Raw genomic sequence first — 16,744 nt, 5'->3', positions numbered from 1 at the left:
CAAGTTGATAACAAACGCACATGTGACCATACAATAGATGCATCTATTGAAATCATATAATAGTAAATGGTCCACATGGCAGGTGACTGGGCCCATATATATATATATATATATATATCACATTTTATACGTTCCAAAAATCAGGAAATACAATCCCAACCCCAGCTGGTATAGTAATCAATTTATCATGAGAACAAGTCATATAGGGGAATTCTCGAAGAATCTCCTAATTCTTCAAATATATGCCAATGTGAATTCTCAATCATTTTTCGCATCATAATTAAAGCGCAATGGCCGACCGGTCATGCCAACTGATATTTATTTCAGTAAACATCTAATTTACTATGGCATGTGATTCTATCACCATGCTTATACTTCTGTAGTACAAATAGAATAAAAGTTCGGTAACCTTTTAGATTTACCCAGTATGATTGTAGTAATATGAAGATGTTCAATCTTCCTTTCATTTATAGTCTCAATATGACAACCACTTTGGCTAATACATTTGAAACTCAAAAAGTTTCTTTTGAGACTTACTACAATATTAATGTCACGAACAATTTCATTCATCAAAGTAGTAATAAATTAGTTCTTTCGGAGCTCTTAACTGATTTTGTACTACAAGATCTTTTATCACATCATCCATATGGTGAATGTCTCCTTCACGGAAATCATATCATAATAGTTGTCATGGTCAAAATCATCATAAGCAAAATCATTTCTTGCTTTAATATTTTGCCTTTAATAACCTTTTATAAGGGCATATCAAAATATTTTTGGTGTATCACATGTACGCGACCAATGACATATTCATGTAACCATACAGTAATGTTCATTGTCTTTTTTTTCTCTCAAACCTCCGTAGAGGTGAGTTGTAGCATTTATTCAATCAGAATGAATCTGCATTTACAATGCTTATTATAAGTCACATTTTCAAGGAATGCACTATAATCATGCGAGCGTGTCTCGTATTAACAGACCACATTGAAACATATTTTCTTCACCTTTGAAGAATTATTTTGAGAATCCATATTGTTCTCCTTTTTACAATTACCATAATACACTACAAGAAAAAGGTTTATTAGGGACCAAAAATTAAGGACGACTAGAACATCTAGTCTTAAATGTATATAAATAGGGACAAGATTATTTTCTGGCCCATAATTCTCGCTAAATTGACCAAGAGACAAAATCCGGTCTGTAAAGTAGTAAATATCTGGTCTCTACTGTAAAATTAGCGGAGAGACTAGAGAGTAAGGCGCTACCGAAGTGACAATCAAATTAAAAAAACATTCAACCTCTCTTTATTACCAAATTAAACCTCTCGTTTGTCAAAATTTGGTTCTTCAAATCCCTAAACCATTTTTGATACACTCCATCTAACAATTCCTGCTACTAACCCATGTAAGCCCTCTAGTTCCGGAGATGATCTCTGCGAAAACTTCCTAAAAACTCGATCTCCATTGGTTCCATAGCCGATGATTTAGGCACGAAAACTACAAAAGAAATGTAAGTCCTTTTCTATCAAAAAATTTCTTCTTCTTTTTTCCTAGTTAAAATCATTTTTCTATGTAATTAATAAAATTGTATATTTTGTGATTTTTGGGATTTATTTATGAAAGAGTGGCGAGGGTTTGCCGATTATAATTTTGTATGCCAATCTGGAATACCAACGAGAGAAAAAATGGGTAGATCACATGTGAGTAAGTCTACTTTCCCCAAACCCTGGAAAGATCGAAATAAAATCTCATATTTCTTCAGATCTGGCTATATATTTTGGGAGTTGGCGAATTCGTCCTTTATTACATTATTTGGAGCATTTAGGTTTGTATTGTTTCCTCTTAGCAATTACTCACCCTACAGCTCGTGATGATAGGACTCTCAACTTTTTTGGGACCAAGATCTCGTGGGCAATTGCGATAATGAAGATCTGGATTTTTGGTTGTTCTATGTCATGGATGAGCTTTGGGGAAGTATAGTGATTTTAGTAAGAGATACTCTTTTTGGGATTCATTAATTAGGTAAGTATATGTTCATCCTTTCCTGAATATGTTTGAGAACTAGATGGAGATGATGATTCTAGTGTAAGTGTCATAATTTGATACAATAGAGTCCTACAGTTTGGGTGAAGCTCGAGATTTTTGGTGCTTTCTTTATTATAGTCTTATTGTGCGAGTAATCCAATTAATTAGATTCTGACATTCTCTAGTTCGCACACCACTTTGTTTGGACGATGGTTGCTTCTGTAGTTTTGCGTGCTAAAATTAGTCTCTTTATAGTAGGAATAAGTTGATGCTTGATATCATTTGGGATACTCGTGCTACTAGACTGTGCCTTCTGCGTCTTCATGGTTCTGGGGGCAGGGGATGGTATGGGATGGGAAGGAGGAAGCATGCTGCTGGTGGCAAAAGAGTGAAGTTCTAAAATTTTGCTCTAGCTCTATTTAATTGTCCTTTTAATGATTGATAACTTAGCTAATAGTTTGGTTTATGTTGCCAACTGGAAAAAAATATATTTTGTCTTGGTCTACTTGTTATATTTTGATTCAGTTGGTCATGCCAAATTTATTTAAGGTTTCATTCTGTTCTCTTGGCATTATCATTCTTTTACTCTTGTGCTGGCCAGTTACAATATAGTCATTAACAGTTGTCTATGTCTATATTGTCACTGCCCTTGAGCTTTGGTGGGTGAAATCGGCTCATTTTGAGGTCAAGTGCCATTTTTCCTACTCTTTAAAAGTCTCATTATTTTAGTTTATTGCCTTAATAAACTTGATTCTATTATGTATAGTAACGGGCTAGTGTTGAATGGATCTTCGTTTTACAGACAAGTACGTCTTTTTAAGTAGAAACACTGCATTAGATTTATCAGATTTTTACTTAAGCATAATATCGATTTAAGAAATGTTAGAGCAATTTAAGAGCTGGCGCTAATGGTTAATGAATGGTGACTCTAATTATTTTACCATAATGTAATATAAGTCTGAAGAATACTTTTGATAATTTGAGTAGTAGATTATAGTAAAATTCTTTCTTTCTATCGTTAGAAATTTTTTACCACTGATGGAGTAGGCAGCAATGGAGCTGAAAGATGGTAATCCATGGAGGAACTGCCCTTGTTATTGGAGTACTACGGGTATAGAGTAAGCAACATTTCAAGTCCTATCCATTATTCTTTTTCTCTATCGTATGAAATTTTGGAGTTCATTCATTTCATTTACAGTGTCCATTAACTTCTGATTCTTCTTCTTTACTGATGCACTAGACATGCCATAGTTGAAGAATTGTTAAAGATTACTGATCATGTAAGTTTACACTAAATCCGTTAATCTAATGTTCCCCGCATTCAATTACTTGATCAGTTTTGTGGACTCTTTCTTGTTTTATATTTTTTATTTGACTGTGCATCTTTGAAAATTGTTATGTCTTCTGGTTTATTTTGAGATTTGATCCTGTTTATATGAAGCTACTTTTTCATATAGTTAGCACATTTGATATTTGTTTATGGCTTAGCTTTAAATACATGATCTCAACATTATATATAGACTAGAATTTGGATCCATACCATGTTAAATTCCAGCTTCATGTTTCTTTGTGTTTAATGATCAGTTTATAAAGTTTTGCTCATTTCAAATAATTTATGTCAAGTTTAAAAAGAATGTTAGCTTCTACTCTAACATTGTTTGTTTGACATTCTAATTTATTATTGTGTATATTTTTTGCAGTCAATTTTCCCTTGTTGATTAAAATTTTGAAGGTGCATATAATTATACTTGATAGAATCTGACATGTGAGTGGTTTAATTACTATTACTCTTAATTTAGATGATTAGCCAATTTTCTAGTTCATCTTTATAGCTTTTTCATAGAAAATTTTATATTTTTCACAGGTTTTGGAGATTTAGTTTACACATCAAGATGTAGGTTGAAGACTTCATGCAAGTTGACGAGTTGATTATTATTTTGCAAAGACTGCTGGCAAAATTTTATACTTTTTGCTATGGATCTTAGCTCTTTTACAAAGAGGTTGTGTAAACAATAAACAAAGATACTAACGATAATTTTGTTGAATCCAATTGATTTATAATACTATAAATTGTATCATATTTTAGTGAATAGGATTGAAAAAGATAATATGGGCTGGTGGAGAACTTGTTGTAACACCCCGTAAATTCGGCTTAGGTGTGAATGTGGTAAATGAGGGGTAAGGTTATATTTTGAACATGTGAAGTCCCAACGGGATGATTGTGGGTAAAATAGTTGTTTCAAAAATCAAGATGGAAAGAGAGGTGCATAAGATTTGACAAAATCGACTAAGTTTGCAGAAGGTCTATCTTCCATCAAGTTTTAGTGAAAATATGTAAGGAATTAGGGAAAACGCAAAGCCTGAAGGTTGTAGGCCTTTGAAAGAGCTTTCCAACGATATATTATGGAGCCCGAACGGATCTCTGTGCAAAAAGTTATATGCGTTTTTCAGAACAGTACGCATATGCGCGCCCGGTAGCGCGAACACTAGCGCGAACAAGCCTCCAGGTGCGCAATCGCGCTAGTGGGAGGCAGTGTTACTGCCGTTTAGCGCGAACAAGCCTCCAGGTGTGCGAACGCGCTAGTGGAGGGTCGTTTTAAAGCTATATTTCGTCCCCCACAGCCCCAAAACATAAAAACTTGCTCTAGAAAGGGGAACTCTCAAAAACCTAACTCCTTAAGGGTCCTTCCACCACCCAAGGTAAGTTCTAATGGTGATTCTAAGTTAATTTCACTTTCCCAACATCTTATTAACATGGGTAAACCCTCCATATCATTAGATATTCGATTGGGACATCATTGTTGAGAGAAGGAAGCCTAGAACTCGAAAATCAAGGGTTTGAACTTCGAAAAGGTAATGTCTTCACCCTCAAATTGACTCTAGTATTTGTTTAATGATTTTAAACCCTAGTTCATGAGATATGAGTTGATGGGTTTGATAGAAAAACATGAACGATTATAAGTTTGGGGTGTTGAGTGTTTATTATTGGTTAAGGGTGTTGTTTACCTTATGGGTGATAAAGAATAATATGGATTATAACCATTTGAGACCTTAGAATCCATCTAGGATCAAGAGAATGGGTTGTTGGGCGTAGAAACACCATTAATAAGGACTATGAAGCTTTATTTTCACCAAGTGTTTGATAAAATGCTTAAGTGACCAAAACATGAGCATTATAGCTAATATGGAATCCCTTTGACTTGTATTGCTATAGATTAAAGTTGAAAGGGTTGATTACGCTCAAGAGCCGGAAGTTAGGGTATGTAAGGCTAACTCTTTACGTTTAGGAATGTCTATGATTCTCCCTACGTCCCATTCATTATGATCATGACCAGTTTCCTCAGAAAGAAACTATGTCTTAGTTCCCTGAATAGTAGTAGGACTTCTATTCTCTAGACGGCATAGTCTCATAATCATTCGATATTCTATGAGTTTCAGTTATGACAAATCAACTTATTATGAATACTCATCTCAGTCTAATCCTATTCACTATTCTAGTATCATGTAACCCAGTATGGCTCATTATTTCAGTATCATGTATTGTAATATGATTCTCAGTTCCTGATTTTATATTCGTGAATGTTGAACACTTGTATTCGGGCCTGAGGCCGCAGTTATGTATACATATACTTGGGCCCGAGGCCGCAGTTGTGCGCGCACACACACACACACACACACACACACACACATATATATATATATATATTGGGCAACCAAAAAATAGAANTATATTGGGCCTGAGGCCGCAGTTTAATATTCAGTTAAATAGGTTGTTCATCATTCAGAAGAGGGAGTATTCACATCCTTACTTCCTTGTTCAGTTATCAGTTTATCAGCTAGCAGTTCAGTTTCAGTTCCAGTATTTACAGCTCTTTTGTTCAGCTATTTTACATACCAGTGCAATTCAAATGTACTGACGTCCCTTTTGCCTGGGGCCTGCATCTTGCGATGCAGGTAACGATTTTTAGGTTGACGATTCTGCTTGTTAGGACATCTCGTATCAGTTGTTGGTGAGCCCCAGTCTTTCGGGGCCTTATCTCTCTTTTGTTTTAGTCATTATAGTATTTCAGTTAATAAGGTATACCGGGGACCTTGTCCCGGTAAACAGTTGGCATTTTCAGTATTCCTTAGAGGCTTCATAGACTATAACCCAGTCAGTCAGATATTAGCCGGCTTTCACGTGTTAGCCTTGTCGGCTACTTGTTTATACTTGCAGACATTTCAGTATTTTCCGCATCTATGATATTTCAGTCAGACTTTGTAGCAGATTATCATGTTTTACATTTACCTCTAGCTCATAGTTATACCACATGTTGATCCAGCCATACAGTTGGTTCGCTCGGTCACATGCAGTCAGGCACCGAGTGCCGTGTTACGCCCAGGCCATGGTTCGGGGCGTGACACTTGCCCTTAAAGATCCTTTAAGGACCAGATTTATTGTCCTTAAAGACCTTTTAGGACCGGGGTAAATGGTCGCCAGTAATCTGAATACACCAAAACAATGACCAAGCACCATATTTAGGGACCAAAAATATGGTGCTTAAACGTATTTTAGGGATAAGAATACTACCGGTCGCTAATTTCCCTTAAGGACCAGATGTGAAACCTCGTCGTTATTAACTTTTTGCGGCGAAGCCTTTAACGACGTTTTGCGACTAATTTTTTCCGGTCGTTAGTGATATTTAGGGACCAGAATTGGACTTTTAAGGACCATATTCTCGTCGTTAATGGTCGTTTTTCTTGTAGTGATGGTGACTGTTATTCTTTGATCTTTGGAAAGCCCACGTTCATTGGTCAACCACTTGTCTTCATTTAGACTTCTTATGCATCATCACATTCACTTCAAAAATGAAGCAAATCAAGTGGGACAAGCTTCATGCTTTTTTCATGAAAAATACATTATTTTTATTAGTCATCATTATATCATCAATACGGTGCATTGAGACTCAAACCCAATGTCTTACCCATATAACGACATGTTAGGCCATAATGAGTTGAGACTCAAACCCAACTCTTATCATCACGGTGCACCGGGACTCGAACTCGATGTCTTACCCTCATGGTACGCTGGGACTTGAACCCACCGTCTTACCCTCAATTAATGGCATGTTATATGCCTTTCCCTTAACCAACGACATAATAGGCCAAAGCACAATAAGATTCACATTTGAATCTTTATAAATATTATCACTTTATAATTATAGGTACAATTGAGTTTAGTTATAATATCACTTCAAATGGTCATACAGTACTACATACCATAAGTAGATCCCTGTGAATAAATGGTTTGGGTACCGTGATGATAACGTGTTAAGAAATGTAGCTCAAAATAACAATATAAAACCAGAAGATAAGTAGAATAAGAGAAGAAGAGATAACTTTCTTATTTCATCAAGTGTTCAAGTGTGTGCAATGTGATGCCCAAGCCCTCTATTTATAGGATGATATAGGTAAGACAAAGGGATGCCATGAACATGGTATTAACTATTGAGAACATGATGGAAGATCATGGAGGTGTGGGAGTTACATCCATAATGATAAGAAGTAGTGGGAGGTCAATGAAGAAGAGTAGTGGGTGTTACTCCCTTAGGAGTTATGGACGTCCACCATAATCAAGTACGTATTTCATAACAACCAACACAATCTCGTAATCTATACTATATACTATATTAAAAGCACGAAGGCCCTTAGCGAAATGTTGTTCACCTTTTTTACCCTTTTAAAATAAATGTTACACTAGACAAAATAGTAATTTAATTATTTTCCTAATAATTTGGACTTAAAAATCCGTTGAAATTTGGTTATTAAATCTTTCCTAATTTGAATTATTACCTAAAAATTAGAACTTTATATCAATTAAATTTTACCTTAAATAAATAGTAAAAAAGTCAACTCTTTCGGATTTTTAACTATCCCTTTCTTCTTGGAAGTCTAAATTGATTCCTCTTTCATTGTCTTTGTTTTGCAAACATCTACTTACTACTCACTATTATAAATGCAAGAAGATGTTATGCCAAATAATGATCAATAAATTTATCCTTTGAAGATAAATTACATTAGACAAATTATTATTTTAATACTTTAAAATTAACTCTAAGTTTTGACTATTTAAATTTATTATTGTTTGAACAATGTACGGACTCATATATTAAGGTACTTAAAGTATATCACAAAAATATCTAACTAAATTTAACTTTAGATAAATTAATATTAACTAAAACACAAGGGTTTTAGAATTTTTCATGTTATAAATGTTAGGATAAAATTATTGTTACATATAAATATTTAAAGCTTGGATGAGCTGATGTGAATTTGAATAAAAAAAAATTTATTTCCTTTAAGGTTGAGAACAAATAATTAATTTCTATATTAATTAACTAATTAGCAATTAAAAGTATCAAATTCAATTTCTTTTCAAATTCATAATAAATGTAAATTTATTTTCAAGTTGAGAAAACTCTTAACCTATATAAATTTATTTTTATAAAAAGAGCAGTGATAATGGACGATATCAAAAGTAAGAAAAATAGTTACTTTGTAGTATTAAAAGTCAAATTAATAAAAATACAAACTTGAATCAATAATGATAAAATAGCAGTAGACAAATTCTAAATTGAATTAATTTTGTAATTAACTTTTGTTTCTATTCACATTCATTTCAACACATGATAGTTCCCTATATTTTTTATAAATTAAATTATTTTGGTAAAATATTAACTCAACATTAATCATTTTTAGACTAAGCATCATTGCCTAAGGATTTTTCCTATGATATAGGGCAACCTCTTTATTTTCAAATCTCTAAAATAACAAAAGATTTATCTTTTTAATTTATTTTATTTGAAAAGTATTTTTGTGATTTACATGTTTTTAATATTAGGTAAAAAATAATAATTTTGAAATCACAATAAGGTATCTAAGGACTTTTGTGGGGAGCGAGCCTTTTCTCATTGAGTTAGCTAAATGAGATTAACATTCATTATTTTCAAGAACTTATCATTTTTAAACTTCTGTTTTATAACTCAAACACATTATGTGATTTTTTCAAATTATGTACCCCTTGATGTAAGTACACGCGCAAAGCGCGTACCCTACGACTAGTATTTTAAAAATTGCATAACTCAAAACATATAACTGCCTAGCTCCTAAATAATAATTCTGCAAAAATAAATTAGAATTAGTGTTTAGCATCAGTAAAACAAAATGTATTTTATTTTGGTCGAGTCAGTAAAACAATGTTGCGCAACAAAGAGAAAAAATAGAAGACAAAAAAAAAAAAAAAAGGAAAACAAGAAAAACGGAACACAAGAGTTCGAACGTCTCCGTTTCATAAAACAGAAGACAAGGAATTCGTTTCTTATTTATCAAAACCCTAGGCAACAACAAACGCTAAAATCATCTTCTAAATTTCACGATTCAGCCACAATTTTCCTTCCTCAAACAAAGCTAAATTATTCAGATGAGTAATAATTCTCGTCCCTGCAAAAATTGTAACAAAAGGACTTTAACTCAAGATGAAGATTCAGGGAATCTCGTCTGCAAATCATGTGGAATATTGCAAGATTTCGATAATTACGACCCTCAAATTGGTGGAATAAGTGGTGCGGGTGGAACTTACGTACGTCACGGATCTGCTGGTTCAGGTTCTGTTTATAATTATAAAGAATCTAAAATTTATCATGCCGAGAAATTAATTGAAGATTTAATGCTCCAATTAGAATTGTCCGATAAATCCAGTGATGTTAAAAGAACGGTGTTTCAAATTACTGAAGGTGAATATGGTCAAGGTAGATGGTTTGAAGTATGTATTGGTGCATGTGCCTATGTTTTAATGAGGAAAGATAGTAAGCATTTGAGTATTGTTAAAGTTGCTGAGGTAGTGAAATGTGATATTTTTGAATTAGGTCGAATGGTTTATAGGGTCGTCGATTTTCTTGATACAAAGTTGCCTGAATTTGATATTGTTAATTCGTTCGAGCATTATATTAAAGAAGCCCCGATTTTTAGTGGGGTTGAGGAGGATATAAAAGGAAGGATGTTGAAACAGGGTGTGTTTTTGGTGCAATGTTTGGTTAAGTGGTACGTGACAACGGGGAGGAGACCGTTGCCCGTAGTGGCTGCGGTTTTGGTGTTTGTTGCGCAGTTGAATCAAGTTGACGTGACGATTGAGGATGTCGCGGAGGAGTTACAAGTGGTGGTTGGCACTTGTAAGTTGAGGTATAAGGAGCTTTTGGAAAGGCTTGTGAAGGTTGCTCGAGGTTTGCCTTGGGGTGAGGATGTTACGGTTAAGAATATTATGAAGCACGCACCGTTTGTTATTCAATACATGGAGTTGAAGTCAATGTCGAAGAATAGTGATAAAAGGAAGAGTTTTAAAGATGTTGGAGTTGATCTGGATTACATGATTGATGATTTTTTGAGCAACGAAAATGTTGTTGACATAAAAAGTGATTCGCAATATTTTCAGATGGACCCGAGTTTGAGTATTGAAAGTCCGAATAGATTCCAGATTTCCCAAGAGTGTTTGGCGATGATTTATACAAAGATTAAGAATCAAGTTTCTGTACTGGAATCTGCAAATAGCAGATATAGTAAAGAAAGGGAAACGAAGAGTACGTATGACTGGTGGCAGGGCGAATCGGAAATGAGCAAAAAGCTTTTAGTGAAGCAAATACTGGAGAAGGATGTGGGATTGAGTACTACGCCTCCTTCGTTTGATAGAGGTTGCTCGGCAAATGAAAGGAGAAAAGCAAAAATAAAGGCTGCAAAGTGTCGAATCCATAAGACAATGTATCCTTCGGATGCTGGTTCAATTGATAAGATTGAACAATGTCCCGTTGAACATGTAAATGGTGGAAAGAAAAGGAGAAGGAAAATGAAAGTTGATGTTGATTGGGAAGATTTCATTATTGAAACCCTTCTCCTTCATCAGGTAGAAGAAGAGGAGATAGAGAAGGGGTATTATAAAACGCTGTTGGACTTGCATGTTTTCAACCATTGAAGATATAGCTGGTCAGTTTAGACCTAATTTTGATTTATGTAAACAATATTCACAGACAAAAAACTTGACCTTTTTTTTGGACTGATTCCGCGAGAGAATAGGAGGTATTTTTGTTAAACTTTTCGCTCTGTAAATTTGCACGAGTTCCATATTTTAATATAAAGAGGGGGAAGTATAGTAGTTGAATATAAATGAACAAATTATGTTTCTTCTGTGTCTATCTTTATCTTTTGCTCTCTTAACTCCATCATGTCATCTATGCCGTATATTTTCTTTGTATTCTCTGTATATGTTCTGACTTTAATAACTCTGGCTTTTCCTTTCTTTTCTGGGAAGAGAAGTTCTGTTTCTCCCAGTAAACTATTCTACATTTGTATAAAGAAACATCTTGGCTTTTTAATGCTTCTACAAGAGTAAGAGCTAAAACGGGTATGTTTGATTTACATTAAAGGAAGCAAATGCTGAACAGTTCATCACTATATGCTGAGTTTTTAATACCCCATCCTAGTTCGTGTATAGACAAGTGTCTTCCGACTAAGTTGTGCAGCAAATAAATGTGTTAATACTTGAATTATCTAAAGCTTGAGCTAGTTCTGATTGATGGTTGAAATCATCTTTCCTCTCGCTTTCCTACTTTGATTTGGGAAATTGTCAAATCATTTACTGGCACTTCTGATAATTAAGAAATAAGTTTACTCCTGTTATTCTTTTTGTTAAGATTTTAAATTTAAAAAAAAAAGCTTGATATAGTTGGAAATATGAAAACCAGGAAAGGGTTTGATGAGGAGGTAGTTTAGAATTTCATTATTAAGTGTATAGATTTTGAGTCATTTTCTTTTGTTTTCTTGTGACAACCTTGACATGAATAGCAACTTTGCTCAAATAATATTTAAAGTTACTTTTAAGAAAGTTTTTTTTTTTAAAACAACCTCAATACATTTTCTTCTCTTGAATCAGCTTGCTAATAGTCAATTAACTAAAAATATGAAAAAATTGAATACCTATTGTGTGTTTGAAATGAGTATCTGTTACATCAAAGCATTGCTATATATTCTCCTTGCCTCAGAATATGTTATATGTCATGTATACATGCGCTGATTCATGGTCATCCTGATTAAATTCTCAAGGTATATCAAATTCGTATTGCTTTCCTGAATGCTGAGATGTAGAGCAAGGGATACCAGGCATCAGGATGATGCAACATGTAAGGAATTACGATAAAGTAGTTCTAAACTCGAGGTAGAATTCCATGCATAACAGAGTCCAGTGTAACATAGAATTGAAATGTGACTCCACTCACATAAATCACTGTGTATATAGGTTGTTTAACAACAGCTTTTAGCAGACCTGACTCACTCTATGCTGGGACATGACATCTTCATACCATGTAACCTTAGCAGCATGAGTTGACTCCTTCTCCATTATTCTAAACTGTGAATGTAAATACTAAATACATCATCAGTCCAAGTCTTTGCTCTGATAATGAGCTTAGCTTGCCAGTTGTGATTTGGTTAATTCCTTCCGTAGTCCCACAGTTGAAAATGCCCAACAAGATGCTACTGTTTTTGAAAGAGTTAGTTATGGAGTTAGAGAATACACACATTTAGTTAGATTTTGGTAAAGGTAAAGGTAGCCAAGTTAAATGAGAGATTCTTTCTTGCTTACATACAGCATATCTGTCTTAAATTGCATTACTGTTCTGTTTCTCCTCCAACCGGTGTTAGAAAAACTACAGTAACATTTCTGTACTTGAATGATGTTGATGTTTATGAATTTTAATAAGGTGGGCCTCTATTTCCGTCATGACAAGCTTAAAACTCATTCGTTTGATCAGCAAATTTATCGATACCACGTTTGTGAAGCTAGAGTCCCATCATTGTGAAAAAATAAACAGATTTTACATTCTCTTTTGTTTTGTTTTGTTTTGTTTTGTTTTGTTTTGTTTTGTTTTGTTTTGCGTTTTCTAGTGTTAGCTTTGTCGACACACCCATAATAAGCTATGAGCACCGCTTATGTTGCCCTCATAGAAGATAGGTAATGCAACTAGCCAGAGAAGCCCACATCAAGAACTTTACAATGAAGATTCAAAGCCATTGTTTGGAAGGGATTGTAATATATGTGTTTTATTCTTATTTGAAAGTTGTGGATGATAAATCTCTTGATATCTTCAAAGTGACTGAGGTACTTATAGTTATAGACTCACTCACTTCCCGAAAGTACTTCCTAGGACCTGGTAGGGTATGAACTGTAGCTGTGCCTGTTGCACTATTAAACTTCATATATATTAGTGTTGCTTTTGTAATTTCTGTTGAGCTTGCTGTTTTCCACTATTTTGTTAAATATAATTAGGTTTTATTGTATCTCAAAATGATTTGGTCTATTTTATTTGTCTGTAGCAGCCATTCTCCTGCCGTATTCGGAGCAGCTTGTTCCATAAGCTTATGCCTCTACTAAACAGAAGCAACTATTTGATCGTGAAAAAAATCTCTTATATAAACTGGTTGCTTCAAGCACCTGCAATAACCAGTGCATAGGTATTGATTTTTCATACAGAATTTTTTAGTGTCAAAATCTGTTTAAAGCTCCCACTGCCATGAATTTTTATTTAATCCATCCTTAATCTGTTGCTAGCTCTGAACTATCCTTCCACTTGCCAATATGTCTTAACCTGAGTATCGGCAAGATAAGTATCTTACAGTCAACAGGTTATCAAAAAAAAAAAAAAAAAAGCATCTCATAGTCAACATGCCCTCGGGGCTTTGGTCTAGTGGTAAGAGCGCATCATGTGATGTGTGGATTAGGCGAACATCATTGATTCAAACCCTGCCGTAGATAGCCTGGTATTTAAGTGGAGAAGGGTAAAGGGGCGAGTCCATTGTCCACTGAGTTTTGAACAATGCACCACTAGCTCGCGGTGATTTCTCATTTATCAAAAAAAAAAAAGTATCTCACTTTAAACATACGGATGTCCTTCAAATTTCTGAGCTTTGTCATAGGATTTGGAAGCATGTATAATAATAGATTTTTGTTATCGAGTTGCAATTATCCATTTTAATCTTCATTTTTATTATCAATAGAAGGTTCACCTAAGCGTTCGGAGCCTGGGTGGAAATTGGAAAAAAGAGAGTAAATTCTTGTTAGTCCAAAGTTTCTGGAGTAAATATCTTATGTATGCTCTCATCTTTCGTTGTTCATTTCAGGAGAGATTGACTGTTCCATACGCTATGTTGCATATAATATGTTGGTTTTTTAAGCCTCTGTGCTGCCATTATGTTGGTTTTGAGACCCTGTATTTTTGTTTCTCTCGAGTCTCATTATAGTTTCTCTAGATAAGCTAGTCATAGACAGTTCTGGTTCTAGCGTTTCACTTTTCATTTGAAGTTCTCTTACTGATTGATATGAAATTTTTTCCGCTGAGTTGATGGCACGTACTTTGCATAGCAGAGCACTAGTACCTATTTGTTTCTGTAATTTGCTTTATTAGATTTAAAATGGGCGGTATTTGCTAGAATAAGACAGTTTCTGTGGAGATAATGATAAAGTAAGTGTATTCTTACTTCTTACCGATCACTTTTCTATAGGCTGTAGCATGAGATATTTTGGTTTCTTGATTTCTATAAGATGATCGATCATTATCAAAAGGACTTTTCTAGGATAACAGATTTTGGTCTCTTGTTTTAATTCTTAGCTCTAGTATGATTGCTTATGTTGATTTAATCCTTAGCTGTAGTATGATTACTTCTATTATCAAGTGTTTGAAGCATCTGCAATGATCAACACCAATTATTTTTTAGCTTTAGTTATTCAGTAGCACAACTTTAATTTGACAAATTGTTTGTCAACAGCAGGATGCATGACGAGAATGTACGATAAGAATATCACTTCCTCCTTTTAGCAAGCTTTCCTTATGCTGAAATAATTCGTTACTTTCTGTTTATATCTAGAATTCTTCTTTCACTTTGTGTAACTTTGTGTGATTTTCAGCTCTAAGACTGGACAGAAATGAATGTTGCATGGTAACACAGAATGTATTTTTTATCATTCCTTTCATGAAAAAACATCTAACGGCAAATTCTTATTTGGCTCAACGTGTAGGTGACCGTCAAACAGGTTCAGGCATAGGAAGAAAACAAACATTACGGAAATACATATAAATCTGAAGATATGCCAGGTTGTTGGTGGATCAGAAGATGATAGGCTTTCTCCCCTTACTGTCCAGCGGCAAAAGCCTCAACTGGGAAAGTTTTCGTGATTCCAGCAAGACTCTTGAAGTGAATCTTGCCAGTAGGAGGATCCACTGTGATGTCACCGACTGGAGGCCATAGCATCAGCTCCTTAGCCTTAACTCCCTTGAGTTTCTTGATCCGCTTCTTCTCAACGTATCCAGTTATTTCGGTACCATAACTAACCAGTTTACTTATCATCTTGAAGTTATGCTCAACTTTTTTCTGCTGCAGGATCCACATGTAGCCGGTGGTTTTAACGAATCCAACTTCGATTACTTCAGCTAGAGGGAGAAGCCCTGCTGGAAGTTCGTATTCTTCAAGAAGGGAAAGCGCCATTTTCAAACCTTCCTCATGACCCTTCTTGACAATTGCTCCTTCCTTCTCTGCCATGGATTTCCTCACTTCTAATTTCTTTTGGAATTGCTTTTTCTTGCTGGTTTTTGGTTATCTGTTTGAGGGATTTATAAAATGGTGATTGTATGTAAGAGACAAAAATTAATGGAGAAACCAAAGAATGAACATTGTATTAGCCACCAAAGCTGCTGATTTTACTTTATACCATTCTCATTTTTGTCAGTGTCATTATTTTTTTTAATCATCATGTGAAACACTCCAACATGCATCGTTTCCTACTATTTTTTATTTATTTATCTAGAATAAACTCTATGTATAGTGCATAAAACCGTATTAAGTAAAGGATGGTAAGAATTGAATTCATTAAGTATATTAATTACAAATCAATTAAGTATATATATCTAGTCTTTTCAACTTCCATCTTGAATCTATGCAGTAGCACATTAGTAGAAAAATGGTTGTTGAAGACAACTTCTTTTTACTTTTTTTTTATAGCAATTGGTAGTATGATTCAAATATTCAACATCAAATAAAATGGGAAAACGGCTATTTTAACACTCATCAACTAAGTGATACAATGTGTGTAGAAGTTTAAGAAATTTCATTAGTTAACTTTGACAAAATATCATCTATATAATCCCTCATCTTTGTTATACATGGATAGAGCTACCAACGACATTGCAGAAGCAAATACATTTAAGAAAAAGTATTTATTAAATGGATTAGGACAATATTCCTATAAAAAATATGTGCAGAGCATAAAGAATCATGTGGCGTTGTAATAAAATAGGTACAGAACCATTAAAACATTATTGTTTATTTATATCGTGTAATTAGGTAGAATATAAAGATGGGAGGACCGAACCTCACTAAAATTTTAAAATTAATGGAGGACATTTGGGCTATAAAGGAAACAAAGATCATCTTTGCGGATACCATCAACGGAGCTGACTTAGGAGATCAAATTGCAACGTAATTTTTCTCCATATAGGAAAATATAGCATTTATGTCAAAGATAATTCGAACACTAACCAGCCTATTAGTCTAAAAAAATAACAACTTATCAAGTATAACTTAACAAGCATTAGGAGCAGCCAACACCATAAATTGAGCACACCTCACATCATTACAGGATTTGT

The 16,744-nt window shown here is 34.2% G+C and overlaps 2 protein-coding genes and 1 long non-coding RNA gene across 17 annotated transcripts; 2 read left to right on the top strand and 1 right to left on the bottom strand.

Annotated features, from left to right (window-relative positions):
• The first annotated feature begins 1,160 nt into the window (after window positions 1–1,160).
• LOC109206963 lies at window positions 1,161–4,102 on the top strand. 7 transcript variants are annotated; one of them, XR_002064945.1, is made up of 7 exons: window positions 1,162–1,509; window positions 1,623–1,699; window positions 1,877–2,021; window positions 3,047–3,142; window positions 3,265–3,304; window positions 3,725–3,789; window positions 3,889–4,102. It is a non-coding gene; the product is annotated as an uncharacterized LOC109206963 (long non-coding RNA). The 7 variants fall into 7 exon arrangements; XR_002064944.1 differs by having other exon boundaries at window positions 1,161–1,509; window positions 3,047–3,304; XR_002064943.1 differs by having other exon boundaries at window positions 1,161–1,509; window positions 1,623–1,703; window positions 3,047–3,304.
• A 5,238-nt stretch (window positions 4,103–9,340) lies between these two features.
• LOC109206962 (plant-specific TFIIB-related protein PTF2) lies at window positions 9,341–15,830 on the top strand. 9 transcript variants are annotated; one of them, XR_002064938.1, is made up of 4 exons: window positions 9,341–11,036; window positions 12,153–12,229; window positions 13,425–13,559; window positions 15,121–15,830. XR_002064938.1 is itself a non-coding variant. In XM_019369838.1 (2 exons), exon 1 carries the CDS (start codon window positions 9,484–9,486, stop codon window positions 11,023–11,025), a length of 1,542 nt encoding a protein of 513 aa, XP_019225383.1. In that variant the 5' UTR covers window positions 9,341–9,483; the 3' UTR covers window positions 11,026–11,036; window positions 15,121–15,830. The 9 variants fall into 9 exon arrangements, 1 of the variants encoding a protein (XP_019225383.1); XR_002064936.1 differs by having other exon boundaries at window positions 13,422–13,559; XR_002064940.1 differs by lacking the exon at window positions 12,153–12,229 and having other exon boundaries at window positions 9,341–11,129; window positions 13,422–13,559; window positions 15,121–15,404; window positions 15,483–15,830.
• Window positions 15,234–15,641, bottom strand: LOC109206955 (uncharacterized protein At5g01610-like). The gene has a single exon (XM_019369833.1). It carries the CDS (start codon window positions 15,639–15,641, stop codon window positions 15,234–15,236), a length of 408 nt encoding a protein of 135 aa, XP_019225378.1.
• Window positions 15,831–16,744: the final 914 nt, after the last annotated feature.

Source organism: Nicotiana attenuata, unplaced genomic scaffold, assembly GCF_001879085.1.
Source record: "Nicotiana attenuata strain UT unplaced genomic scaffold, NIATTr2, whole genome shotgun sequence".
Classification (NCBI taxonomy): Eukaryota; Viridiplantae; Streptophyta; class Magnoliopsida; order Solanales; family Solanaceae; genus Nicotiana; species Nicotiana attenuata.
The sequence above is the reverse complement of the archived record's forward strand: the minus strand, read 5'-3'. Positions and strand labels throughout refer to the sequence as shown.

Coding starts and splice junctions, on each gene's coding strand:
- LOC109206962 (XM_019369838.1), top strand. CDS start 9,484: ATGAGTAATAATTCTCGTCCCTGCAAAAATTGTAACAAAAGGACTTTA.
- LOC109206955 (XM_019369833.1), bottom strand. CDS start 15,641: ATGGCAGAGAAGGAAGGAGCAATTGTCAAGAAGGGTCATGAGGAAGGT.